Raw genomic sequence first — 27,994 nt, 5'->3', positions numbered from 1 at the left:
CAGCTGACCTGCGCGCAACCTCAGTTTACAAGCTTAAATTAAGATAAGGGCTGGTGGTCAGAAAGTCACATAGATGAACACGGAATATTATCTTATCAGCGACAAAGGGATGCAATGTCATGAAAATAATTTATCTATGGCACAAAAATGCATCACAAAATAAAACAATGTAGCCTTGATGTGTATGAAATGCAGACAACGAGCTTTGTTATTATCGATCAAGTGTTGAATCGCAAATATTGCGATGCTACTGTCACAACCGAATCGCGTCGTCATTGAAAAGAACATCTACCCGAGGTTCAAAATACGGAGTTCTGTGATGTGTGAAATATGTGTTAGTCAGCATGCTGGAAGGTGACTTTGCTGTGAGGAGCAGTCTTGAATGTAACGTCTCTTGTGAGCACCATGGCAGCCAACAGATTGCCTCCAGCCGCGGTCTCTGATGGGGTGACAGGAGGGTGCATATTGATGATATGTTGTCCCAAGACAACCACAAACAGCTTAGTTGATGATAGACTTCATTGATTAGATACCTGATTAAGTAATCTTTCATTAATGCTGTTTTATCAACAACAAAAACCACACTTTCAAATACAGGACAATTCATGAGGTGGTCTGCTGCGTCCACAACTTTAATACTATAAATATATTCAAATCAAATGAAAACCTCTTTGACACTGACATATAAAATTGAACATTGCCTTTTCGGAGGGCTGAAATTCACAGTGCGTTACATAACTGGGCAGTTGAGTTCCCAATAAAGCATTCAGTGTGTGTGGATGTACGTGAAAAAACATATTTAGAGTTTACCTTATAAGTTAACTGGGAATCATTGGGCAAGTGTATGTCCATCAACTGAATGTCTCTCAGTGTTTCAGTCTTTCTCCATTTGGCCCGGCGGTTCTGAAACCAAATCTAAAGAAGAAAACAAATTACATCTTTTTTTGTTTGTTTTAAAGAAATAAAATTAATTATAAGTACGTTTTGAACACAGTGTATCTTGTGTACCTGTATTCGCCCCTCGGTGAGGAAGAGGCTTGAGGCCAGACGCTCTCTGGTGTGGACATCTGGGTAGTGAGACTGCTGGAAGACTTTCTCCATCTCCTGCACTTGAGATGGTGTAAAAGTGACCCTGGTTTGTCTTCTTTTTCTTAAACCTAAACAAACAAACAAAATGGGGGACTGTTACTGATATCACTGTTATCAAAAAAGAAGAATAGAATTACAAGGTATATGAAAAACAGGCTTTCAAGGAAAACAGAATTATAAAATTACGACAATGAATGCAGGCTTTTTCATGATCATAATTTGTGTGCAACTGTGTGCAAAAATTCTGACAAACACTCAAGAACAGTAGCTATTTGCTAAACACAATATGTCTGGATAGGTTATTTCAACCAAAAGTTTGAGTTCTACTTTTGTGCTCCTAATTCTACAAATCTATTGATAGTCCAGCTTCAAAGAATGATACAATTTCATCCCAAATATTGCAACTTTCTTCTTGCATCATTATGACTTCATCATATTACGTTAATATGATTTTTCTTTTCAGTAAGATACTCACTGGTGCAATCTGCAGGGTTTTTTGGAGAGTCTTCATGCTGCCTGTTTTCAGGAATGGCTTTAGGTAAAACAAACATGTTAATTAGAAGCTGTGCACCCATACACAGAGCACATGCCATGAGGCTTATGAGATGGTCATACCTCCATGAATAAGCTGGTTTGACATCCAGGTGTTCTCCTTGATAACGGACCAGTTGCGATGAACTGTTTCCTCTTCTTTGGTGCAAGTGGGTTTTCTAAGAATCTCCTCGATGGAATGGGATAATTTTCGGCATGTTTGCAGGTCAGGAACCTTCCTGGTCAGCATTTTAATGTGTTAGAGCTTGTTCAATATAGAAATGTTCAGCACACAATCCCCTCCAATGTTCAGCATAAACCCCTTGAGGTAAGAAAATTCGTTCTGACTTCCTCCTCTGCTCTTTGCTGCTTATCTTGCACTCTGCTCCCTGAAAGGTGAGGGCATTCAAGTTGTCGGCCTCCCTTGCATGGAGGGCTATAATCAACCTGTATCACATGGTCGTCATGGAGGGAGGAGCAGCAACACCATGTAACAGCATACTTCTAGGAAAGATCTAATCAGCAGTGAAAAGTTTTCACAATAACGTCTCCCGATTTTTACACCGGTGTTTTTCCCCACACATTTTTGCATTTTTGAGTGTGCTAATATTACCTCAAGAATGCACACTTAGAGAATGTATTACATTGATTACATGGTGAGGTAAAGGGAGGAAATTGTCAAAGTATTAAAGCAGATGCTTTAAAGTGGAGCTCCTTTGTTGGTCCTATCAGTGGATTTATTGGAGCGGCAATCTTTATGACCTTGTCCCTTCTGTGGCCTATCGCACCTAACTTCACCTCTCAGAATTGGTAGGATGAAAGCTTAATACTGACCTCTTGTGGTGTATGCTAAAACCACGGCATTTGAACGCACTTGACATCCGAGCCAATCTCAACAATTAATCACAAAATCTTCCATAATTAGTCGTCATTAACCACATTTTTCAACAGCTACCTTCTAATCACTCAATTTTTCCTAGGATGTTGGTGACCGATATTTATTCGAGAAAAATCCTGAAATTAATGTAATCTCATAAATATAAAATAACATTTGGCTTCATTGACATTAGTAATAGTTTTACACGTTTCTATCCCGGTAAAATATAACAATTGTTTCATGTGCATGTAAATAGAGGTTATGTCACGCTTTACTGCTGTTGACCATGTGGAATTTGAAACAGCTCCGCAATTGAAACGTGATTTCATGGAAATAGTTGTGCAATTTTACATAGGGCACGTTCACACTTTTGAATTATCGCTCTGGATAATTAGATGGCTAGCTCAAATATAACATACGTTTACAGAAATGCTTAACATCACAGTAATGAAATACATCTGTGACAATCTCTGTAATTAAATAGATTAACAAATTCCAGAAAGTATTGATGCTAGGGCTAAATATAAATTACTACTGTAGTTTGATCTCACACAACAATGTGTTATGATATTTACTGAAAAACAAAACAAAAAAAAAACATGAAAAAAAATCTATTCAATGCAGTGCTTAGCACAAGTGTGAAGATCATCGCGTGATGAGTTGATTAACGTTTTTCCTCCACCAGTTACTTTTCTCATCAAACAGAATAATATTTATTGCTACATTTTTGACTATTTTAACATGAACTTTATTTACTCTTTCATATGAAGCTCACACTATTGTATTTACCGCTATGACAATAAAGTGACCTCTCTGACATTGGCCATGTTATGTGTGTTTTGTTCTGGCTTTTTTCCTCTAGTTTTAGAGGTTATTTTAAACAGTTGATCAAATGCATTACCCAAGAGCCATGCACAAATTAAAGCCCGCATGAAGCTAAACTTGATATTACTTCATTTTTAACCTCTTTGCCACAATGCTGTATTAATAAAAACAAACAGATGGCTGTGTTGAGAATAATACATAATCTTGTCACTGCATGGCATCACGTTATGCCTGCTTCTGAAATGCAGTCACATGTGCACGCAAGTGAGGGTGAGGGTGTCCAATAAGGTCACGATGTTAAGCTGCTGATTTACTCTCTTCACATGCTTCATTTCCTCAGTCATGCTGTTTGTTAAGATGTAAACAGTAAAGCTTTTTTAATCAATACTCGAAATTCATTTTGTTGATTTTTTTTCCCTCTCATGCACACAGGTCAACAGAGTTTCTTATACTGATACTGATACTGATACTGTACTTTGATTGAGGAACCTCAACTTGAATATCCATCCACCCATCCGTTTCCTATAGATGCATATCCTTGCTTGGGTTGCTGTCGTGCTGGTGCCTATTCCAGCTGTCTTCAGGCAGTAGATGGGGGACACTTTCAACTGGTTGCCAGCCAACCCCAGAGCACACAAAGTCAACCAATTTCAGGGTGTCCAATATACTGTACCTTTCATACATGGTTTGGAAATGTGGGAGCAGGCCAGTGTGCCAGAAGGAAACCACGCAGGCACTGGGAGAACATGCAAACTAAACACAGGAATGCTGGCGCTAGCTGGAATTGAATCCAGGACCTCTGAACTGTGATTCGCACATTGTATTCGCTCCGTTGCAGTGCTGCCCCTTTGCACCAGTGGTTTTATACAAAATTACTGTGCATATATAACTAAACAACCAGATAATTTGTAACCTGGAGGGTTGGGCAACTTTGTAAATAGATGGTGTTACATTTTTTTATGGGTTTTTTTTTTTAGTTATGCTTTTCTACCTTAGGTATTCAAAAGGCTTGAGGGCAGGATCAATGGGGGGGGCCATATTACAATATGCCGGCTTTGTCTTCAATGAATATGCGCGTGCCGTCGCGTCTGACTTGATGACAGCAGCGTTAATGATTTTCCCGGAAGCCCCTTTCGCGACCCTAAATAACTCTGCTAGCTGACGGATTGAAAATCATCCATAAATTAACACTATTGCTCCAGTGGACTTAGAAATAATATGTAGCCATTTCAACCGAAATACATGTAATATGAGTTGAAGAAAAGTTATAGTAACAGAAGCATTTCATATCCCCCCAAGAACTCCGCCATACTTCTGTGCAAGAGAAAATACACGCCGACCTTATCCATGTCCTTTAGTTTCGTTTGGGTATTATCGTATCATACTCTCAAAGCATTTTTTATCTTGTATTCTCTCAAATATTGTGTTGTAATGTTAGTCTACATTTGAAAGTGTGACCAAGAATGGTGTTTTAGAGCAAAGATAAAGAATCCTGTGACTTGTGTGAGTTTAGTCCAAGTACGGATTAAAGTACTCCATCTCTTGGACATCTCACAGTAATTCAAGGGATGTGGAATGTTATCAGACGCTTTGACGAATAAAGCTATTTAATACAATTTAGAGGAAATACAGTGGTGGAGAAAATTAGAAAACTAAGTTAACATTAGTGGTTTCTTTGCATCATGTGATAGTTTGACAGCATGCATTATCGAAACTTGTCAAGCCTAGGCACTAAAGGCTGAAATTAAAATAACTGTGCAGGTACAGTGTGTGTTCCTGATTAAAATAGCTGCATCAGGCTGAAACACAATTTTGTTTTACAAAGGTTATTAAACCTTGTATTTTTTTCGGATACAATTTTTTGGACTAGTCCCTAACTGTTTCAGATTGGTGCTCAGAAAATAATAACCTGGAACGAATTTTAAATCCAGTTTTTGTTCCATTGACGGCCATTTTAAATAGCCATTTCTAAATATACTGTAAACCTGTTGTTTTATAATGCATTTCTCAAGATTACTGTATTAATCCCTTCAATGGGCCCTTGATTGTTGGTCAAAAATGAGTTTGACGTGTTGAAACTTTTAAGACTACTAATCCAGTAGGTGGCCCCAGGGCCTAGTTTGTGAATTTTATTTACAAATGATCACTACGCAGCATGAATATATTGTTCAATAAACACAATATGGATTGCAAGAGGAGTATGTATGTGTGTTTTTGCATTGGTGCGTAAAGGTATTTTGTATTTGATTTTTTTTGCCTGCTCGTGCTATTATTTGAAATATATGTTTGACAGTTGCGCCCAGTCTGTGCTTCCGCGTTTGTGTTTGTTTTGCTAATGCAAAGTCCATGTCGGTGTTAGTTTACAATGTGCAAAAGAAGGTAGCCCGCGACTCTTGAATCAGACCGAAATATATTAGAGTTTGGCCTGCAAGTCTTGAAAGCGGGCCTCAATGTCTGCAAAAGCGTTGCTTGAGAGCATGTCAATTTTGGCACTTTTAGAAGACGACATTACAGACTGTGTATGTCAGGCATGTCCATACCCGGTCCTCGAGGGCCACCTATCCTGCATGTTTTTGACCTTTCCGTCATCCAATGCAGCTGATTCAAATGATCAGATTTGTTGTCAGGCTTCCGCTGAGCTTGCTGATGAGCTGATAATTTGAATCAGGTATGGTAGGAGGACAGAAACCTCCAAAACATGCTAGATACGCGGCCCTCGAGGACTGGGTTTTGACATGCCTGGTGTATGTGATGTGACCTGTCAGTCTGCTGACATAGAGTGCCTACTGACTGAAGCGTAAGCATCAACTATTCCTTCATTGTTTGAATATTGGATGAGGGTGTTTTCAAGCGTTCCATAAAAGCTTTGTGCGCTCCTACAGACTGGAGCTAAGAAGGTAGGCCTTCACAAAAACGTGCCTAGTGTCCAGTAAGCAAGGCTGAAAAAATTAAGAAATATACAAATATATAAATAAACAAATAAACTGCCTAGTGATTGTTGTGTCAGCATCAACTATTATTATACACTTTCAAAACAGAGATCTCTGGACCATTAATCATTTCGTGAAATGATGCTGGTTTGTCTTCCGCTCCCATCTTTTGTATTCGCCGGTTCACCCAAAGGGGTGGTCCCATGGCCAGGTGAGCATGTTGGGTTGTTTACAGTCCTTTGCTGCCCCCTTTCGGGTGGAGTGTTTGACTCTAGCCACCTTAGCACCTTGGCGAACACTCTTGGAGATACATTGAAGTCCCCCACAGTTCGAGACCTGTGGTCGCCAGTCGACTGATATGTGTATTCGAGGTTGAGAATGAAACAATGTGCTGTGGAGACGCTTTCCTTCACTTCTAGGTGTTATGGCGTCTGTCCCTTTTGATGTCACAGCAGGCAGGCCCCCTGAGGGCTGACCAGATCACCATGACCAACTGATCTTATTACAAGTCAAGAGTGAAGAAGAAGCAAACCAATCTACATTACACTACATATCTCCAAAGAAAATGAATAAAAGATTCATTATTATATATAAAAATACTTAAATCCCTTCAACCTTGAAATTTTAGGGTTCAGCCTTTATCTAAAAACGTGTGTGGTGTGCACATGAATTTGTTTGCAATGTTGGAATGTGACTGTAAACTATTCTTTTAAGTATTTATATTACATTTGTACAGAAGTAACACAATATGCGTACCGCAATTCAACATTCATTTTGCAATATATTGAGTACCAATTTTGAGACATATTTTCATATTTCATAATTCATTCATTCAATAAATACATGATAACTATCTATTTCTTCTTGGTTCTCATCTTAATTTTTTTCTCGCCAACGCAAGTGTTGTCACTGGTGTGTTTTGCTAATGGCTTAGTAGCAAAATGGATGACTAAAATTATGTCTATTATGAAGTTGTTTGAACAAGAGGGCCAAACCATCCATTCAGAAACATTTTGGCCTGAAAATGAGAAACACTGACAATAATGCAGTGGATGAAGTTGCCGTGGGTTTTCATTGCCAAAAATGATCTTATCTGCTTGTCCTCATGAGGCTCACATGCATGCTGGAGCCCTTCCCAGCTATCCTCCGGCAGTGGGCAGGGGTACAGCCTGAACTGTTTAGTAGCCAGTCAGAGGAAACACAAAGACAAACAACCATTCACACTCACTAACAGACCTAATGACAATTTAGAGTGCACAGTATACCTATTATGCATGTTTTCAAAACGTGGGAAGAAGCTGTAGAACTAAAAGAAAACCCAAAAGAGCATGGTGTGCACATCAAAACTCCACACACAGAAAAGCCATATATCCTCCACGCAGTACTCACCCATCCTGGACAAGACAGACTCATATGTGAGAATACTGTTCATAGACTTCAGCTAAACGTTCAACACCATAATACCACAACAACTCACCTGCAAACTGGACAGACTGGGCCTCAGCACCTCACTCTAGAACTGGCTGCTGGATTTCGTCAGCCAGAGGCCTTAAGCGGTGCGTGTTGGCAACAACATCTCAGGCAGGATCATCCTGAGCACGGGGGCCCCACAAGGCTGTGTGCTCAGCGCCCTCCTCTTCACCCTATTGACACATGACTGCACAGCGACCCACAGCTCCAACCACCTCGTGAAGTTTGCTGACGACACAACACTGGTGAGCTTCATCTCCAACGGCGACGAGGCCCACTACAGGAAAGATGGTGCAAAGACAACAACCTCCTGCTAAACATCAGCTGACCAAAGAGATGGTTGTCAGTTTACAGAGATGCCACACCCAACACGCCCTACTGACCATCGATGGTGCTGCAGTGGAGAGGGTGAACAGCACCAAGTTCCTGGGGATAACATCAGCGAAGGCCTCTCCTGGACCACCAACACTGCATCTCTGGCCAAGAAAGCACAGCGGCGTCTTGACTTTTTGCGCAAACTGAAGCGGGCAAGTGCCGCGCCACCCATCATGACCACATTTTACAGAGGAACCATCGAAAGCATCCTCACCAGCTGCATCACCGTGTGTGGCGGGAGCTGCACTGACTATAACAGGAAGGCTCTAGAACGCATCGTGAGGACAGCTGAGAGGATTATTGGTGCGCCACTGCCCTCCCTGTAAGACCTTTACACCAGCCACCTCAGCCGCAAAGCCATTACAATTGTCACCGATACAAGTCACCCTGCACACAGTCTGTTCAGCCTCCTGCCCTCCGGAAAGAGGTGCCTCCGTTCCCGCACCACCAGACTCAGGAACAGCTTTATCCACCATACCGTGAGACTGCTGAACTCTCTCCCCTTCCCACCCGAGAAACTGCATTACTCTCTCTCTCTCCCCTCCCCCCACCCACACTCAGGCCCAGCCAGAAGAAATACCTGGCTGGCAGACGAAGTTTAGGTCATCGGACCCCCCTCCCAACTCACACTTTGCTCAAGCACTTGCAAAATTTGCACAGACTTGCTGCTGCCATATTTATTCATAATTATACGTCTATTGCACTACCTCAAATGCACACAGCTGGGACAACCACAATCGAAGTTGTCTTGCTCTGTCTCGTCCTGTTGGATTGTCTTGTCATACGCTGCTACTTATGTCTTGTCTTGGGGTTCTCTTGCCATACTTGGTTTTCGTTGTTAATTTAGCAACACTGGGCAAAATAGCCCTAACATACTGCATACTGTTACTATTGTTAAGAATCTAGTTTTAGGATTGTCTTGTCTTGCACACTGCACTTTGTTATTGTACAAGTAAAATGCAGAGAATAGTGAGAAACGCAATTTCGATTCCTTTGTATGTTAAGTACATGTGAAGAAATTGACAATAAAATTGACTTTGACTTTGACTGTATAGATGGCCCTGAAGGATGAACTGCTAAGAAAGTGTCTCAGGCAGCCTACATCATATTTTGGAAAACAAGAAAGAAGAGCATTTTTAGAATACATCTGGTGCTTTTTAATTTTTATTTTTTTTAATGTTTTTAAGTTTTTTTTAAATGATAAACTATATCAACATTAAATAAGTAACCAAAAGGAAACAGACCCAATAAAAATACATATATACATTTTAGACATATAAATAAACAAATAAATCATATTTTCATGTTTCTTTGATTAGATTATTGACTGCATTTTTAAGTACGTAACTAGTAAGTGTATTAAATCACAATTTAAAGCAGTGGCTCTTGAACACTGAAAAACATGTTTGTTTTTTTTAAATTCAAGACATAGGTTTGGATTATTTTAATGCTGCAAAAAATGCACTGCTCTGAAGGGCCAAGCAATGTAAACGTGATCATCTGCGGTCAGTGAAGGCCAACGATACGATGAGTCGGGTGTGTCTTGCCTTACACAGCGGAGGCTCCGCCAAACCCAAGAGACCGACTCGCCGAACCCCCAGGGTTTGATCAAACCCAGGTTAAGAACCACTGTTTTAAAGCAACCCTTTAATTAGGCAAGTGTTCGACTGCTAACACACAGATCTACTTACAGTACATGAAGCAGTATACCTGTAAAGCAAGTATATTTACAATACAAATCTTCATATTGCTGACAAATATATAAATTGCAAGTCTTGTAAGCATACTGAGTTACGCAGTATCTTACTTCTGGTTAAAATAGGTCAACTCGGAGAAACCATGATTTGTAAGCGGTGGGCACATTTTCCCCAATTTCCAAATGTTACGGCTTGTCAAAGATTCCTGACTCCTAATTAAATAGTGGAAACAAACGGATGCTGTCTGAGTGTCCTGTGGTGCCACTGACCACTGGCGAGCGGGTCAGCTGCTGTTACTGTTCTAATTGGCTTCACATGAGCTGTGTGTGCAACTCATTTCAATCCGCAAGAGCAGAGTCTCATGTTTGAACTTTGATACCGCCTTCTTACACTGCCCACCTCTCCCTCCTACCTCCTCACACGATCACTTATTCGCTTCTCCGAGGCTGCGGGCCATTCTCTTTCTTTCCAGCTGATGGTTTCTCAAATTTTTGTTTTATTCATTTTATTTTGTGACAGCCATCTGAAATTAAGATGGCTCCAGAGAAGGAAAGCGATGGTCTTGACAACTACACGTTTGGAGTGAGTACATTACTTCCTCTTCAACGCTTCAACTTATAGATATATTTAAATATATCTATAATATCTAAATATAGAGATATTTAAAGCAGTTAAGTTGGGGATACACGTTTGTTACATGGGACAATTCTGGGTGTGAAAATGAAATGTAAAAATGTTTGAAAACATGTGTAAAATATGTTTGAAATGGTCCTAAGATATTCAGGCTATTTTGTCTTGATAATGCACAAGTTTGAACTGAAAATAATTGCAATTCAAGAGACATCATCCACCTCATCATGCTGTTATCTGGGCTAAAGTTGCATACTTAGTAAAATATAATTATAGAACATGTTGTTTTGTTTTTGTTTAACCAACTAATAATTTTTTGGGATGATGGAGGAAGCTGGAGTACCCAAACACACGGATGAGCAAAAATATAGAAAACACAGTTTACGAATTTTCTCATCCATCAAAACATAAAGACTGCGTTGGGTATACATGCACAGATGAAGTTACGATTATTAGGAATTTTGTCATTGTTGAGTGAAGCTAATTATTGACACAAATTGAATGAGTTTGCTCATGTATTAGTCAAAATTTATAGTATTTCTGAGATTCAAATTTTTTTTATGCTAACATTCAAGATTGAGCGACGCTTCTGTGACCCACCTGAAACAAAACATGACGACGATGACAGTGCCATGGGTGAAGATGCCAGCAAATTGGCTTACTGTGTAACGGACATACCACCTTGGTACTTGTGTATCCTTCTTGGTATTCAGGTATGTCAAACCCAAACAAAACCACTCTAAGGCGAGACAATGAAAATGTTTCGTCACATGATGTATGATGTGTCACTTGAAGCCTTCTTCATGGTTTGTTAGACTTGCTTGGTTTTTATATGTGGACCTAATGGTGAAATTTGCTTCACTCACAAGTGTGATGTTATAGTCAAGAGGTGTTTGCAACATCTGTTGAGAAAACTTTCCCATTCTATACATACCACGGTTTTACTTATTTATAGTGTTTTGTTGTTGTTGGGAGGGGGGTCAACATCAATGTTTATTGGAAAATGCATATTACAGGTTTATTCACTGGATTTGGATTTACAAAAAAAATGCATGCAAATACATTTTCAGTTCATTTCATTGAATTTCTTTTTTATACAGAATTTTGCCATTTGTGGGCTTTTCAGGTTTCTATTGTATAGTTCTAAATTGTAATCTCCACATTCACAACTAGATGGAAGACATTGCTGGTTGCACTTGCAATGACTCGTACCACCCTTTCAAGCAACCGGACTATTGTAAAATATTTATTTATTTATCTATTTATTTATATAACTTTGTAATGACATACATGGTAAAAATTACCTCGTGAAAATTTGAAGGTTTCAGTGAGTTGATTTTTTTGTGAAAAATGACACAAAATGAGATCTTATACTAAAGTTTGGCTTGCTGTTCAACAGTTGTGTGCTGTCTTTAAATAGTGGTAATAAAGTCTAATCCCTACACATAAAAACTGAACCACTCCCTTAGGGCAATAGCCACTAGGTGTTCTCAAAATTAGTTGAAAAGCACATGCTGGACTTCTGTCTAGAATTCTTTGATTTACGTTTATCGACGAAAACATGGATTTATTCAAATTTGTTGTCACATTTCTGTTATGGCATGCTTGTGAGAGATGGCGGTGCCCCAGAAAATGACAAAATTTCACATAGATTTTCCAAACATTGCCATAACCTCTTGTTCTCTATGCTGCCCCACCACTACTACTGTTGTTGTTTGTTTTAATTATGGTCACAAATTCTGTTATCACACTGCCAAAATCTGATAGATGATATCATAACCGAAGTCTCAAACTAGGTATACGTGTTGTTTGCTCAGCACTGCTTGACAGCATTTGGAGGTATCATTGCCATACCGTTGATCCTCTCGCAAGGCTTGTGTCTTCAACATGATGGAGTCACACAGAGTCACCTCATTAGCACCATCTTCTTTGTGTCTGGAATCTGCACTCTGCTCCAAGTTACATTTGGCGTCAGGTGGGTAGGACTACAGATTACAATCCGTGTTATCATTGGCATGTTCCTGCCTTATTATTTGTTGTTTATGCTCTTGAAGGTACTATCGGAACGTGGCCCTAGTATTTTCATCACAGAATTGCAGCATAAGCTCGAGAATTATCTTATTAAAGAAGATCTGTTTGGACCACAGCAAAATAGAAGTAAAGCTGGATGCATTAAACAGGATTAGGGAAGGGTGTGCCTTGTGTTTGAGCTTTTGAACGATTTTGAGACATTTCTCTTGCAAAGTAATGTACTGTGTTAAGTGGAAAAAAAGACTTTTCTAGTCTTTCATTCCTAATTTATGAATTTAAAAACATATATAATTCAGTTGAATGCAATTAAAATAAGACTATATGAATGTTGTTTCATAAGGTCACAAAGCTTATTTTTTGGTTTATTATTGTAGTTTGGGCTGTGAAGAGCATTAGTTTATAACTGTAGCTGTGTTTCCATTACAGGAAGAATAATAATTGTACAATTTCGATCAAGAATTATTTTGACTTGTAGGCATTTCCGTTGAAGAGCATTTACCTCTGAGGCGCCCATGCTCAACACAAATGTCCCAACATACCGGCTGGCGACCGAGTCCAACTATTATACTGAACCAGGCGAGCAGGCACCAAAGCAAAGGAAATTAAAAACTTGCACTTTCTTATTCCTTAGCTGCATTCACATGTGCCAAAATCCTCACTCTCAGGCAGGCACAGACAGGCAGGCACAAAAAAAGGTAAAAATGGACCTACAACTGACTCACAAATGTTTTCTTTATGAAGGATAGATACTCAGAGTTGTTTGCAAAAATTTCAAGGAATTGTTAGATAACTTTTTTTTTTATCTCATGTTGTGCCGCAAACATGAATCCGAAGATAAGACGCAAACATGAATCCGAAGATAAGAGGTATACTACAGTAGTCATGTGACTTCCCACCAATATGACCGGATAGGTCACATGACAAGAGGAAAAGCACAAAAAGTGTTTCCATTACAACTTTGTGATATATTTCTTTTTCTTCAAAACGACCTCATGAGTGCGTAAACATGTTTTGGAAATTTTTGGAGCCTTTTTAAAAAAAAAAAAAAAAAATCTCTCCATTATAATTTAATTTGTGCTTTACACAAATCGAAGAGCCTTGAAAACGAACTTTGTAATGAATGTGTTTGGTGTATAAGGTTGTTGTAATGGATATTTAATTTTGGTGAGCCATGTACAGTAGTCGAATCAAGTTTTGTTATTATGAATCAAAACTTGTGTAGTCCAGGGCATGACATTGTTGTCAGACCAGGATTAGGGAAAGAATTTCCCCAACATATTATCAATGGAATCCTATTCTTGCTAAATCCACATTCCACTGGCCCAGGGCCACTGACGCCTTTTTGTCTTTCCCAAAATTCTCCAGAGCTGATAAACCTGAAATCAAAATAGCACACATTAGGTTGTGTTTTCTGGTACTGACATTTATTTACAGTATACACTGAAATAGACTTTAGATACTGAGTGTTCTATTCAATTACTGCTTGTAGAATTTTGCTTGTGTGCAGTTTGCATTTTGTTGCCTTGTACTTGTGACGTGTAATGAGGCGAAAGGTGAATCTAAACTAATCTTATCAAAACCAGCTTCATGACTCAGTGATATCTGCTTGTTGACTCATGTATTACATGAGACATGTTTACCTGTATCTAATCACCCCTTCTCGCATTGTGATAATGATCGTTCATAAAATATTTTCTCTTATTTTTTGTAGACTGCCAATTCTCCAAGGTGGGACATTCACGTTGCTGGCACCGTCCATGGCGATGCTGTCAATGCCAGAGTGGACTTGTCCTGCCTGGACGCAGAATGCGAGCCTTGTCAATACGTCTTCGAGTGAATTCATAGAAGTGTGGCAGACTAGAATGAGAGCAGTAAGTGACTAAAGGGACATGGCAGCTTTCGAATCGATGCGAATCGACCATGACGTCCTCTGTTAGTTTTGCATTGGTTTAAACAAAAAACAAACAAATGCAAACAGAATGCATTTGTAAACATAAGGATTTAGTATGCTGTAGGGCTGTCAAAGTTAAAATGTTAATTTTGGATATTAGTTTTACATTTTATAAATTGTTAAAAAAAAATCTGTTCTATTTACTGGTCTGTTACCAGCAAAACGAAAAAGACGCGGTTTAAAATGTTCCTTGACAGATCATTGGAAAAAAAATCCCACCACTTTGCGGAAACAAGTTCAAACACCATATTAGTTTTACAACTTTGGCGTACCATTTGAGAGCAAAACATTCTGCTCCACAGGGCCTCGCATTTGAAAATGCGTTGATAATGGGCGTAAATAAACGCACAGGTTTTGAGAATTTTTTTCTTTAAAAAAAATGCCTGCAACAAATGGTCAGATTTTGTAGTCACACTAAACAGTTACATTTTACAGGAAAAGAATGGATTAAAGGATCAAAGTAAATCTTCCACAAGCTTTGTAGAAATGCTATTCATTCCTATTTATTATGAAAAAATGTGTGATTAGTTATTTTTCTCTTATTTTTACTAAAAAGACTGGAAGCATTGTTAGTGGTTTACCCTAAATTTTGTTGACCGAACAACTACTTTTGAAGTGTTAGAGGAACTCTTTCAAAATATAATTTAAAAAAAAATACTGTAAATAAAACTAATGTCAAATTCTCATGAGAACAAAATGTCCAGAAATGTTTATTTGTTTTGTTCTACTGTAATGAATTAATCATAAGTAGAAATACCTTGGCGGTTCGGTGTAGCAGTGGTTAGCCCATTCGCCTCACAGTTCAGGGACCTGCGTTCAAATCCACCTCGCCTTTGTGGAGTTTGCATGCTCTCCCCTAGCTCGCTGGGTGCTCTCCGGGCACTTCGGCTTCCTCCCACACTCCAAAAACATGCATGGCAGGGTGTCCCCCCGCCTCCCAAAGTAAGCTGGAATAGGCACCAGCAAGCCAGTGACCCTTGTGAGGATAAGTGGCTCTCGAAATGGATGGATGGATGGATGGATGGATGGATAGAATTGACTTGATGATCAAATGGCATGTTTGTCCGCAGGTGCAGGGGTCCATTATGGTGGGCTCACTTTTACAGGTGTTCATTGGTTTCTCTGGCCTCATTGGGATCTTCATGCGTTTCATTGGACCTCTCACCATTGCCCCCACCATCTCTCTAATTGGACTGTCTCTTTTTGATTCGGCTGGCACCAGTGCAGGAAACCACTGGGGGATTTCTACTTTGTAAGTCATATTACCAGAGTCAGTTTTAGACTCGTGGACTTTTTTGCTTGATATGATCTGTTCTCTCCTCCCGTTTAACTTAATTTGATTCACTTTCTTATTCCGACAATAACATTGGGGTGGTAATTGAAATGAGTTTCAATTTGGCAATAAATCTGCTACGTGTTTCGGTTGTCCATTGAGCTTTACTGTTGGCCCTTAATCTCCTCGGAGGCATAACCTGAAATCCTATTAAAGGTTCAGCGAACCAAGATCTTATAGTAGCAGTACTTTATATTTTGCCAAATGCTTTTTAACCAATAATGTACATTGATTTAGTGTGAAATTGTCTTTTTGTCATGCAGAACCACTATTCTGATCATCATTTTCTCACAGTACCTTCGTCACATTCCCGTGTCTTTGCCAACATACAAGGATAAAAAAATACGCTCCAGTCGTGTTTACATCTTCCAGATTCTCCCGGTATGTTATACATTTTCATTTGTCTTTCTTGTTTTTTCTTGACTAATGTTCCTGTGCAACAACTTGTATGAAATCACATTTTTCTTTGGATTTGTGGATTAGGTGAGCCCTGTACAAATGTTGTGCAAATAACTGACCGGAATGTCTCACACACACACAACCTAGTCACTGTTTGTTTAAAAATATTGAAAAAAAAATGCTTAATGCAACGTAAATTAAGCGAAAATATGTTATTTAACCACTGTGTAACTCTTGTAAGTTAAATGTACGTTGTTTGTCCTTTCAGGTTCTGCTTGGAATCTCCTTGTCCTGGCTCTTGTGTTATATTTTAACAGTCTACAGTGTACTTCCATCGGATCCAGGCCAGTATGGCTACCTGGCTCGTACTGATCTGAAAGGCGATGTAGTGGGTAAAGCTCCTTGGCTCACCTTCCCATATCCTGGTAAGAAACCCTGAGGTCTTTATCGTTGAAAATGGGATATGAATTCGATGTAAGGAACCCTGTCTTTGCTTAGGTCAATGGGGACTGCCCACTGTGAGCGTGGCAGGGGTACTTGGCATTTTTGCCGGTGTGATTTCATCCATGATTGAATCTGTTGGGGATTATCATGCATGTGCCAGGCTATCAGGTGCCCCGCCTCCACCTAAACATGCAATCAACCGGGGAATTGGAATTGAGGGGCTAGGGTGTCTGCTGGCTGGAGCCTGGGGGACGGGAAATGGTACCACCTCATACAGTGAGAATGTAGGAGCCCTTGGCATCACAAAGGTGAGTCCTCTGACAAGCTGAATTTATTTACGATGAGTACTTTGTTTTGACTGCGCTGCGGATTACTATATATAACCTTTGGACTACTTCCTGCACAGGTTGGCAGTCGTATGGTGATTGTCGCTGGGGGGATCTTTATGATAATTATGGGGGTTTTTGGCAAAGTGGGAGCCGTTTTTGCCACCATCCCAACACCTGTCATCGGAGGGATGTTCATGGTTATGTTTGGGGTTATTTCTGCAGCAGGAATTTCTAATTTACAGGTACACCATTATGATAGCCCAAATATGGTGGATGTATAATTTGACTGCTGAAAACAAGAAATAAACCCTATCACAGCACATATTACCTCTGTAACAAAATTCCTTTGCAATTTTTTTTTTAGTATTCAGATTTGAACTCATCTCGCAACATCTTTGTGTTCGGTTTCTCCATGTTCTCGGGTCTGGTCATACCCAACTGGATCATAAAGAACCCCACAGCAATTTCTACAGGTGGAAGAAGCATTTCACGTTACTAAAATAATCAAACACCACCAAAAATAATACATGATGTCATGCTTTCACTGCAGGTGTTGCTGGAATTGACCAGGTACTACAAGTTCTTCTCACAACCAGCATGTTTGTTGGAGGCTTCTTTGGTTTCTTACTAGACAACACAATTCCAGGTAATACGGTACTGACAAGATTTATAAACTCTAGGTATGATCTTAGAAAAAAAAGAATCCGTAACCTCCCAATTCGAGTTACAAAAGTTCAGTAGACGAGGTTAAGATTTTTTAATCTATATGAAAATCAAATGGCCGCAAGTGACTGCTTGAGTGCATTCACATTCATTTTGGTTTCTTAAATCTCATAATGGGTCTTATTTTTTTAGAACCACAAAACATCAACTAAAAAATTAAAACTTGAAAATGACAATATAGTGCCTTGCCAATCCCCACTGGGGTAAATTTATTTTTCATTGTATTTTGTACACAGGCTTTTATTAAGGACAAATGTGTCATTGCCATGACAACCCCAAATTGTCTTTATCTGTTATCTGCTGTTTCTGTTATTTATTTATTTTTTTTTTTTACATGTTCAAAATAAGATAATTCATTCAGTAATTCATTCATAACACAACATTCAGTGACAGTGCAGTTTGAGTCCCTTACGGTAAATAGGAAGAATCAAAAATTTTTTTGTAGCTGCCAATGAATTCCACAAGTCGGCAACATAGGACTAAATTTGCCATGATGATGCTTCTCAACTCCCTCCAACATAGTTCACTGGCGCAGAGATGACACCACAGCAATGCTTGGATTGGGCACAAAAACAGAAAGAAAAAAAAACGGTTACATATTTCAGCTAATTATGAGGAAAAGGTCCCCCAGAATATGAGGGTATGTTTAGTTCTACACTCGCATTTCTCTTGAATTATGCTTGTCTGACAGGCACAAAAGAGGAACGAGGCATCCTGGCCTGGAACAAAGCTCACGAGGACAGCTCCATTAACACAACAGAGAGTGGAGAAGTCTATGATCTGCCTTTTGGACTGAGCACTCACTTGTCTTCTTTGTCATGGAGTCGCTACCTACCATTCTGCCCACCTTTTGTGCCCAAAGGTCCTGATGCATCTGAAGAACGCAAAACCACTCAGAAACCAAAGAAGGTGCTTGGACACTCAGAGCCTTCTCAGATCATCGTTGGAGTCAGTTTTTAAGTTGTGAACTCACAACAGCAGCTGGTTTGGGGATTTTATTTTCAATACATGCAATGCCATGAGACACTACAATATGAACTGTTCATTTTGAAAGACACTGTTTTACTTTTCTGCCTTTTTAGATTGAAGCAAATTTAAATGTTACACATGTGTGGTTAAAAAAAAATATTCCAACCATAATCACATAAAACATATATTCGTTGTATTCAATGTTGCCATCGTAATTATTTGGCCATAATGTTGTACATTGTATTTAAGGATATTTTTTTTGTGTGTGTTTGATAAGATTAGAGAATGATTTACAACTTTAAAGTTATGTAAATATATATAAATCGTATGTTTCATTTGATATCATTAAATGATCGGTTATGATTTTAAAGATTTTACAGCAAAGCGCGTGTGTGTGTGTGTATGTGTGCTTTGCTGTGGCATTATAACATTCAACATTTCATGGCATTCAACGTGTTGATCTGTAGTTGTAATTTCGTAGTTGACCACTAGAGAGCTGTGTTTAGCCACAATGTCAAAGTGCACTGCCTTGATAAAAGTATTGCCCATGCATGTATATATCAGGTAATTAGGTATGCATTACAATCATTTTTTAAAACATTTAATACACTAACACACATTCAAAGAACACAGGACCTCTATGCAATTCTCATTTCACAGTCAGATAAATTGAGATTCAAAAATGTGATTTTCAGTCATGCGCTTTGAAAAAAAAATGCTGACATCCATTTGAGTACCTGAAGAAATGTTTCCTGAAATAGAACTAACTGCAAGAATGCTTAATTAAAACTGGTCTGTGACTGTCAATGTCATCTGTTTGCTATAGACATGTTAAACAAAAGACAAGGCTAGACAACATTGTTTATGTCAAAGAGGCTACATCCAATTTGTGAGTACAAATAATACAGATGGAACACAACAGGCCCGCAACTGTACAAAAGTAGAGACAAATGACCTTTTTAGCAACTTCATGATCACCAAATTTTACATTAATATTTCCTTACAGACTACAATAGCATAACATATTGCAAACAAGATACCAGTGTATAATGTTTAGGTATTTATTCTCACTATCACCAGCCATTACATGACTCAGCAGTTGTTAGCACGACTCTGGCCAATTTAATATTTGAAACATTAGGGGAGAAAATTGATGGGTGGATGGGTTATGGGCTCGCCTGAGAATTTACATGGATGGAAACATCCAAAGCCAATTTGCTCCAACTGCAAGAAAAGGTGAGGCACAGATGGAATGTTCACCTTTGGGTAATCCTTTTGTGATGCAAAGCCTTAAAACAAAAATTAAAAAAACACGGACCGAACACCAACGGGGAGGCAGATTTACAGCTCCTCAATTGGGATCAGAAACCCGCTACAGTTGGTGCTCCATCCTCTGTATTATTTTCAAAACTTTGCACGGCGAGACAATCATTGCTCCTCTGTCTTTTTCAACCACTCATGGCTCACCAGTTTTTCACATAAATTCTTTGAGTCGTTGCTTGACAACTCTGACAGACTTTGTGTTCCTCCACTTTCTATTTTTGAAGCCATTGTTTGTCACAAATGTTGTCAAGTGGAGTCTGTGTTTTTTCCAGGAACTTCAAGAGTTCAACAATTGACTCGTGTCAAGTGCTTGCGACACAAGTATCCTTTTTCATGGAAGGATTCAAATCTCTCGTCTGTGTTTTGCTATATTGTGTAAATGTTCTTTTTGTTGTAAACGTTTTTGTTATTTTTTTTTAAATGTTAAATATTTGCTTTGTTAGTTATGCATTGTATCTAGGTTGAACTATAGAACGGCTATTCTATTCTATTCTATTCTATTCTATTCTATTCTATTCTGTTTTGTTCTATTCAGTTAATCAGTTAGTCAGCCGCAAGCATTTTATTCAATGCATTGACCTATATTCATTTATTATATATTTTATGTCCAGTTCCATTTTGTAAAAATGACACACAATGCCTTGCTTTTTATTTATTATTTCCATATATATATATATATATATATATATATATATATATATATATATATATATATATATATATATATATATATATATATATATATATATATATATATATATATATATAACATACTGAACTGTGTCAAATGCTCTAAACCACGGAAAGGTTTCAACACAACTACTTCAAATTGATTCAACGTTTCAGAAAACATAAAGTGTGTTGGCTCATGACACTGATTTCAAGTGCTTCAAAACACTGATCCATTTCAACACAGATGCTTCACGTTGATTCAGTGGTTTAGAAAGCTTTGGTTTCTCGATCGCTATCAAACCTTCAACGTCAGAGCTCTGTGACAGAGTAGTAACCACTATTCCACCGTGCTGCCACTGGAGCAGACTCCAAATATATTAAAGTGCCCCAACAGCTCCCTAGAGGTGGCAGCTCTCAAGTCACTGCGGTTTGGAAAAAAACAATACTAACCAAGGACGAAACCTCAAGCAGATCTAAGATTTGGTGTGAGGTGACCATCTGTCTCCACCACTTGCAAAGAGAGGTCCCATAAACGCCTGGCCTCGCTGCAGAAAAAGTCCTAGAGCAAACATTAATATCTAAAATCCATTCGGCCAAATAGAGAAAATATAATCATGAAGACATTTTTATGGCTCGACAACTTTTTTCTTCTCAACATAATACATAAACAACACATTAACAAACAGTGAACACCCTTGTGACACAACTTGCTTTGATGCATGAATGAAAGCATTAAATTAAGAGTAGAAAAACAAACTGCCAAAGGAGGGAAGAAATGGACAAGGACAATGATGTGAATGTATTAAAATGGTAAGATCAGAATCCTGACCTGAATCCGATCAAAAATTGAGGTGAAACTTGAAGATGAGAAAGGTGGCTCGGAAACTCACCAACTTGAGGCCTTTGCCTGTGAACAATGGGCCAATATTCTACAGTCGGAATGCAGAATGCTGTTTGGCACAGAGTTTTGTTTGTGGGTAGTCTTAAAAGACAAAAGCTATGGTATTTGATTATGAATGAAGACATTGGACTACGGTCTGAACTAGGGTATTCTAATCAACTTGCAGTCAAATGAGCTCATTCATTTACCTGTTAAGGGAAAGCGGGTCGCAGGCTTGCTGGTGCCTATCCCAGCCGTCTATTAAGCTTGAGACTCTGACTCAGCCAACCAATCTGCCGCGAGGCGAGGCCAGATTATAACATTGCTTTTTTCCTTCTGCATGCACGACTGACAAGACGTGGATTCTTAGTTCTTTCATTTGTAATGAAAAAAAAAATCTGAAAAAATGCAGCAAAACATGCAATTAATAGATTATTTTAAGGCAAACTAGAAGAAAGGCTGCCCTGATTGACTGAAGTGAGTCATGTGTGAACAGACTGTGTTATGGGAATTGGATTTGTAGTCACAGGGATCATTCCTTCTTCACACGCAACGTAGTTTACAAAACGATATGCAGGGGCTGCGCTTTCTGTGGGCTGACCTCAAACTAGGTCTGCACTTAAATCAGTGTTTGGAACTCTTTATGAGCAGGTATTTAGAAAATGACTATCTGAAGCGGATTCATGGCACCAGTAAGCAAATCACTGCGCCCATTTAGCATGCATCGTGTTCCTCGTTTTCACTCAGACCAGATGTGCAAGAATACTGTACTTGCACCAGAAAAAGAGCATAACTTAAACACATGAAGACAATTACAAAGTGCACATCTATTTTGATAAATAATAACACTTTATTATAGAAAATCAAAAAGTCTACAATAATGTAAAAACAGAAGTCATATGAGGTCATAGTCGAAAATTACTTACCACCACAGTCAGCAGCTTTAAATAAACAGCATCACCCTTTTAATAAAACACAATTTATGTTTTTGTAATTTTGGCCCCCTCCATTCTCAGAGAAATATGCATTTGTTGTTGCTTTGGGAAAAAAAATAGTTAGTCTTTGCGGTGTTACTGTACAATGATAGCTTCCATTTTCAAATGAACAGAATGTAACACTCAGACCTGGGGAAATGAGAAAACAACTGCAATGTCAAATGACTGTCTTCAGGGGATATCATCATAAAAATCTGTTTTATATTTCTAAAAAGGTCATTTTATGTCCTGTTGGAAGGAAGCAAGTATCATCAGCGCAGTAGGTGGTAAACACTTTTATTTAATCATGGGCTTTTAGTGTTAAGACTCTACTTCCTTCATCCAATGTGTATTTATCTTAATTATACTGACGTTAGACTTGTTAAACTAAAGTGCCCCATTGAAACAATGCCTTTTATGTCCCGTCGTCTTTCAAGTGACATTTAAAATGATGGCCTGACCCTATGGGAGGTTTTTTTAAGATTATATTGTCATGTCGCAAAGAAGGCACAAGAATAGAGTCAACTGGCACAATATTTAGACTGCTTTGAAAAAATATTCATACCCACTGAACGTTTCCACATTCTGCGGCTTTACAATTACACACTAATGTGCAATTTGTTGAGATTTTGTGACAGACCAACACAAAGTAGCACATACTATATTTGTAATGTGGAATGAAAATGAATAGACAAGTTACTCAAGGATGTCGCCTGCCTTTTGTCAAATTTTAACTGGGATAGGCTTTAGTTCAGGGGTGTCAAAGTCAAATGGGCAGGGGGCCCAAAAAACATAAGAACTACAAGATGAGGGCTGATCAAATGTTCATTAAAAAGCAATATAAAGACCACACAGTTGTTAACCTAATTGAACCTATACTGAAAAAGTAACTGCTATATGATCGGATCAGATGAATAGAACAATATTTTCTGATGGCTCTTGCAGTAAATGTACGTATTTACAAAAATCATAAAAATCCCCACAACATGCAAATTAAATAAATGAGGCGGCATTATTCAAAACACCATCTGTATGCTTTTTAAGAGAAATGGCGAAAGTGGCCCACTTGTTTTGATTATGATTCATCTTTTTTGAGCTGAGCCTACCGAGATTTAAGACATTATTGTCATCCTTGCACCTTTTGTAGCTTTTTGCTCCCTGTCCATATTCTTGTCTTTGTCCGCGTGTTTCGTTTCAGATTATACTCTTTCATTACCGCCACACTTTCTCCACACAGAAGACACACGGGTTTTCCAGCTACCTCTGTGAACATGTAATGTGACCTCCACCTTGTTTGTAAACCCCGGTTCTCACTGTCCACCTTCCATTTTGCCATTTTTGATTGGTATATGAAAGTTGACTTTTGCCGCTAGTTTATAACTTTTGATGAATAAATGAAATGAAATGACACTGCCTCCCGCTCAGGTATGCCACAATTGCATTATGGGAAATTTGGTATTGGTGTGTGTAAAACCTTTGTGGCCGGCAAGCCACTGTAGGCCTGTGAGCTAGTTCTATTAATAAATAAATATCATCCCGGGGGCCATAGAAAATCTTCTTGTGGGCCAGATGTGGCCCGCGGGCCGTGACTTTGGCATATGTGCTTAAGTTCACCCAGTTAGGATGTGGTACAAAAATTAGATGGATAGAATGGAGATGTTAATTACACAACCAAATCAGATGATATTACTTTCTGCATTTTCTGTTTGCTTTTTTGTCTGGTTGTGGAATGGCCTGAAAAGAGTGATAACAAAGTCAAACGAATTGATACTATTACATCATTTGTTTATTATATTTTTAGTGGAGTGGAGAGCAAATGATTAGGCTCTTGAATGAAATCCAGTACAAGCGTGTGGTCAAAATGATTGCTGGTGGACACTTCAACAGTATTAATTTAGTATTATTGTTGTGGTCGCAATTCACAAAAGAATGCCTCATTTAACTTGAATTAGAAAGGATTCTCCAGGCAGTGATGTTCTATAACACTGCATAAAAACAGCTGTCAAACAATATTGAAAAAGCCCATAATTATCTTAGGGAAAGCAGATTTTTTGCTTTGGCTGTTGAATTGGATCATTCAAGGCTTATATGTGCAATATGCGGCGAATGAAGTTGATGAATTATGTTTGTTATCATGCGGCTAATGCCACCTACTGCTAGACCCCACTGTCATATTCAAGTGAATGCCTCCAAAACTAACAGAAACTGGGGCAGTGGAAAACCATAAAACCTTTGGGATTGGGAAGTCACGAGAGCTTTTCCTCATGAAGCACATGAACATCTGGAATACTTCTCCATCCTACTGTGCAATGTATCCACATATTTCAAGCTTGCTTCTGCTTGTGTCGAAATGTGAACGTATTTCCACAACATCAGCACATTAAACTCTATCTATCTATCTATCTATCTATCTATCTATCTATCTATCTATCTATCTATCTATCTATCTATCTATCTATCTATCTATCTATCTATCTATCTATCTATCTATCTATCTATCTATCTATCTATCTATCCATCCATCCATCCATCCATCCATCCATCCATCCATCCATCCATCCATCCATCCATCCATCCATCCATCCATCCATCCATCTATCTATCTATCTATCTATCTATCTATCTATCTATCTATCTATCTATCTATCTATCTATCTATCAATCATTTAGCAATTCCTACTCTGCATTAAATTTAAAAGACAAAAAAACAAAAAACAAAAAAATCCAAAATGTTATATTTGTGCTGTCCTGAGTTTATGCCATGTCGCCGTGGAGCTTAGAAATAACAGGAAGAGCAGAAATGCTAATGTAAAGTGACGGCTAGTGTCATCCTATTCTAAGAGCTAGCTAGTAGAATAAAAATCAGACCTCTGGGCTGGCAATTCTCCTCACCTCAGCTGTTCTGTTTCAAGTTTTTCATCTGCTTTTTGTATCTCATCTCTCAACTCAGAGAGATCACGCATGAGGTCTGACAATAGGCATCTTGATAATGAGGAGAAAATGAGAGGAGCAGAAGCCACAGACAGAAATAACCATGCTTCTCCCTCCTTGTTGCCACGAATGATTTATTCCCCTGCTGCACCAGCTTAAGAAACAGGAAGCAGCACTGAAAGTATCACGCTGTTTGGGACTTGATTGCAATATTGCCACCTTTGATCCACAATCAACAAACAATCAGTCCAGCAAACCTATAAACAAGGTCCAAATACGTAAGTGCAATTATGCAGATCAGGATTTATGCTGATCAAGGTTAGTCATGTTAAATGATGCTGATTATTTTCATCCCTTGCTCAGATTTACATCAATGTATATACTGTATATATATATATATATATATATATATATATATATATATATATATATATATATATATATATATATATATATATATATATATATATATATATATATATATATATATATATATATATATATATATATATATGAATTCTTTGTGTGTTTCCATTTGATGTGACCCCTCTCGATGACATTTCTGGGAAATAAGTCATCCTACAGGCATGCATTCATGCACTGACTCTATCTTACTGGTATGCAGCTTAATTGTTAGTGTGACCATTTTATTTAGTGGATCCCATGATGATATGCACTTTCCTTGAGGGACTATTTTTGTATGAAAATCCAGTAAACCAAAGACAGTTTTATATGTAAATTAAAACCTTGAGCTACTGGAAGACACGCTTTCTGATTGGTGGTCAAAGACATGACTTAGACTCCAATACATGTAGCTAAATGTGGCAACCTATTATCGAGCTACTTTTCTAAACTTAAAAACACACTGGCCACTCAAATTCCTGAGGCTGAGCTAGAGGCTTGTTCTCAAAAGGAGAACCTCTACTCTTTCTTGTCAGTGTCAAAAAGATGTGTCTTCCTCCAAACTCTCAGAGAATATTGAACTACAAATGTAAATTCATAAGGACTGTATTTAAAAAATGGCTAACTATTATATTTTAACAGCAAAACCCCAGTGAGTGGTAACTACAAAGAAAGCTACTTTAAGCATCTCTATAACATTATCTGTTTAGTCTTTTTGTTTTTCATGCAGCAAATGATGCAAATGAGAGAGCGTGTCAGCGCTATGAACTGTCACTGTTTAACTACAGTGGGGTGCTTGTTGTTTTCCGCATTCACCAGCAGCATTTTTGCAATCGACTCCGTTGTTGTTTTTGTTGGATGTTGTTGCTACTGGGCTTTCTGCGTTGGGACAACTGCGAGCAGCGGGACCACAAGGAACTTCAGCCTCAGAAATAAAACTGAAAGTGTCCCGAAGGACTAGAAGATATGAGTTGTTCAGTGTTGGAAAACAATGTCAATCACACCCTGAAGTGGACACTGATTGTCATGCTTGGTCGCGTCTCGTTGTGGGTGAGAGGGCAAGGTCAAGAGCAGAGGGAGGATGTGAAAATGGAAGAACATGTGAGAGTTGTTGACCTGATAAATACTAGATATCACTTTAAAAAGTGGTCACAATGGTGAGATATGCATTCTTTTTAGGAAGGACTTTGCCTACTACAAAAAATTAAGTATTGTCCACCACGTAAATGCAAAGTATGTTTTTGCTCACCAACAAATGTATACCGTATTTTCCGCACTCAAAAGCGCACCGGATTATAGGGCGCACCCTCAATTAATGACATATTTTAAAACTTTTTCAATAGTAAATTCAAAGTAATAATAATACTGTAACTCTCAACTCTCAATAGCATAATAACTCTATGTCAATATGGCCAACCTTGTTCAACTGTAAACACACAAAAGAAACAGGTAAAGCTTACTTTATCAGTTCATTCCCCATCTACGAATCCCAATCTCAATATTGATCCATATATAAAGCACACCCGATTATAAGGCGCACCATCAGCTTTGTAAAAAAATTAAGGCTTTTAGGTGCGCCTTATAGCGCTGAAAATACGGTACACAAATTCTTCCTGATTGAACACATCCAAGTTAAACTGAAAAATACAGATACAAATACACAGCACAACAATATAAATAAATTATCAATTTTAATTAAACCACCGGAGTGATGGTAGTTTATTTCAAATTAATCATCTAATTCTATGTGCATCGATTAATAGTACAATGTGGATTCTGTCATTTCATGTTGACAAGAATCTGTTTCCCCCACAAATGCACGCACATGCACTTTCACACAAACGCACACACTCTCTCTCTCTCTCTCTCTCTCTCTCTCTCTCTCTCTCTCTCTCTCTCTCTCTCTCTAACTCGCTCACTGCAAGCTCTCCGCATACTCGCAGCGTTATTTGCTCATTTTCAAAATCCGAAAACTACCCAGACTGCCAATGATAACAATGTTAGCAATGTGACTCTGTAGTAGTTCACTGGAGAAACAGACCTACAGTGGTACTGAAAATGACAAACTGATCATGTATGATACACAATGACAGCTGCACACTGCCATTGCCCTTTAAGACTGACAATGCGTGAGGGAAAAAAAAACTTACCAGTTTTGACAGATTTGGGCGGTGTTGAAGCTGTATTGTTTAGAATTAAGAATTGACAT

The 27,994-nt window shown here is 38.5% G+C and overlaps 2 protein-coding genes across 3 annotated transcripts; one reads left to right on the top strand and one right to left on the bottom strand.

Moving 5' to 3' along the window:
• On the bottom strand, positions 1-27,994 carry LOC148422104 (ALX homeobox protein 1-like). The gene is made up of 6 exons (XM_088416580.1): positions 27,936-27,994; positions 1,705-1,859; positions 1,565-1,621; positions 1,009-1,157; positions 811-915; positions 1-439 (listed from the first exon to the last, which is right to left on the bottom strand). The coding sequence occupies exons 1-6, from the start codon at positions 27,992-27,994 to the stop codon at positions 254-256; spliced, it is 711 nt and encodes a 236-aa protein (XP_088272706.1). The 3' UTR covers positions 1-253.
• slc23a4 (solute carrier family 23 member 4) lies at positions 10,242-19,409 on the top strand. 2 transcript variants are annotated; one of them, XM_088416947.1, is made up of 12 exons: positions 10,242-10,376; positions 11,000-11,117; positions 12,255-12,399; positions 14,167-14,326; positions 15,477-15,658; positions 16,003-16,120; positions 16,407-16,563; positions 16,637-16,890; positions 16,989-17,153; positions 17,276-17,384; positions 17,462-17,557; positions 18,326-19,409. In XM_088416947.1, exons 1-12 carry the CDS (start codon positions 10,329-10,331, stop codon positions 18,592-18,594), a joined length of 1,821 nt encoding a protein of 606 aa, XP_088273073.1. In that variant the 5' UTR covers positions 10,242-10,328; the 3' UTR covers positions 18,595-19,409. The 2 variants fall into 2 exon arrangements, with proteins under 2 accessions (XP_088273073.1, XP_088273072.1); XM_088416946.1 differs by having other exon boundaries at positions 11,000-11,137; positions 12,242-12,399.

Source organism: Hippichthys cyanospilos, chromosome 6 (assembly GCF_059441005.1).
Source record: "Hippichthys cyanospilos isolate Australia breed blue-spotted pipefish chromosome 6, RoL_Hcya_1.0, whole genome shotgun sequence".
NCBI classification, from domain to species: Eukaryota; Metazoa; Chordata; class Actinopteri; order Syngnathiformes; family Syngnathidae; genus Hippichthys; species Hippichthys cyanospilos.
This window is presented reverse-complemented; position numbering and strand designations above follow the sequence as displayed.

What these genes read in the sequence shown, in the direction of transcription:
- slc23a4 (XM_088416946.1), top strand. Translation starts at nt 10,329, where the DNA reads ATGGCTCCAGAGAAGGAAAGCGATGGTCTTGACAACTACACGTTTGGA. An exon ending in CAGGAATTTCTAATTTACAG is followed by an intron (nt 17,154 to 17,275) that starts GTACACCATTAT and finishes TTTTTTTTTTAG; the next exon opens with TATTCAGATTTGAACTCATC. An exon ending in CCCCACAGCAATTTCTACAG is followed by an intron (nt 17,385 to 17,461) that starts GTGGAAGAAGCA and finishes CTTTCACTGCAG; the next exon opens with GTGTTGCTGGAATTGACCAG.
- LOC148422104 (XM_088416580.1), bottom strand. Translation starts at nt 27,994, where the DNA reads ATGTCAATTCTTAATTCTAAACAATACAGCTTCAACACCGCCCAAATC. An exon ending in AAACCCTGCAGATTGCACCA is followed by an intron (nt 1,158 to 1,564) that starts GTGAGTATCTTA and finishes TTGTTTGTTTAG; the next exon opens with GTTTAAGAAAAAGAAGACAA. An exon ending in ATTCCCAGTTAACTTATAAG is followed by an intron (nt 440 to 810) that starts GTAAACTCTAAA and finishes TCACCCCATCAG; the next exon opens with AGACCGCGGCTGGAGGCAAT.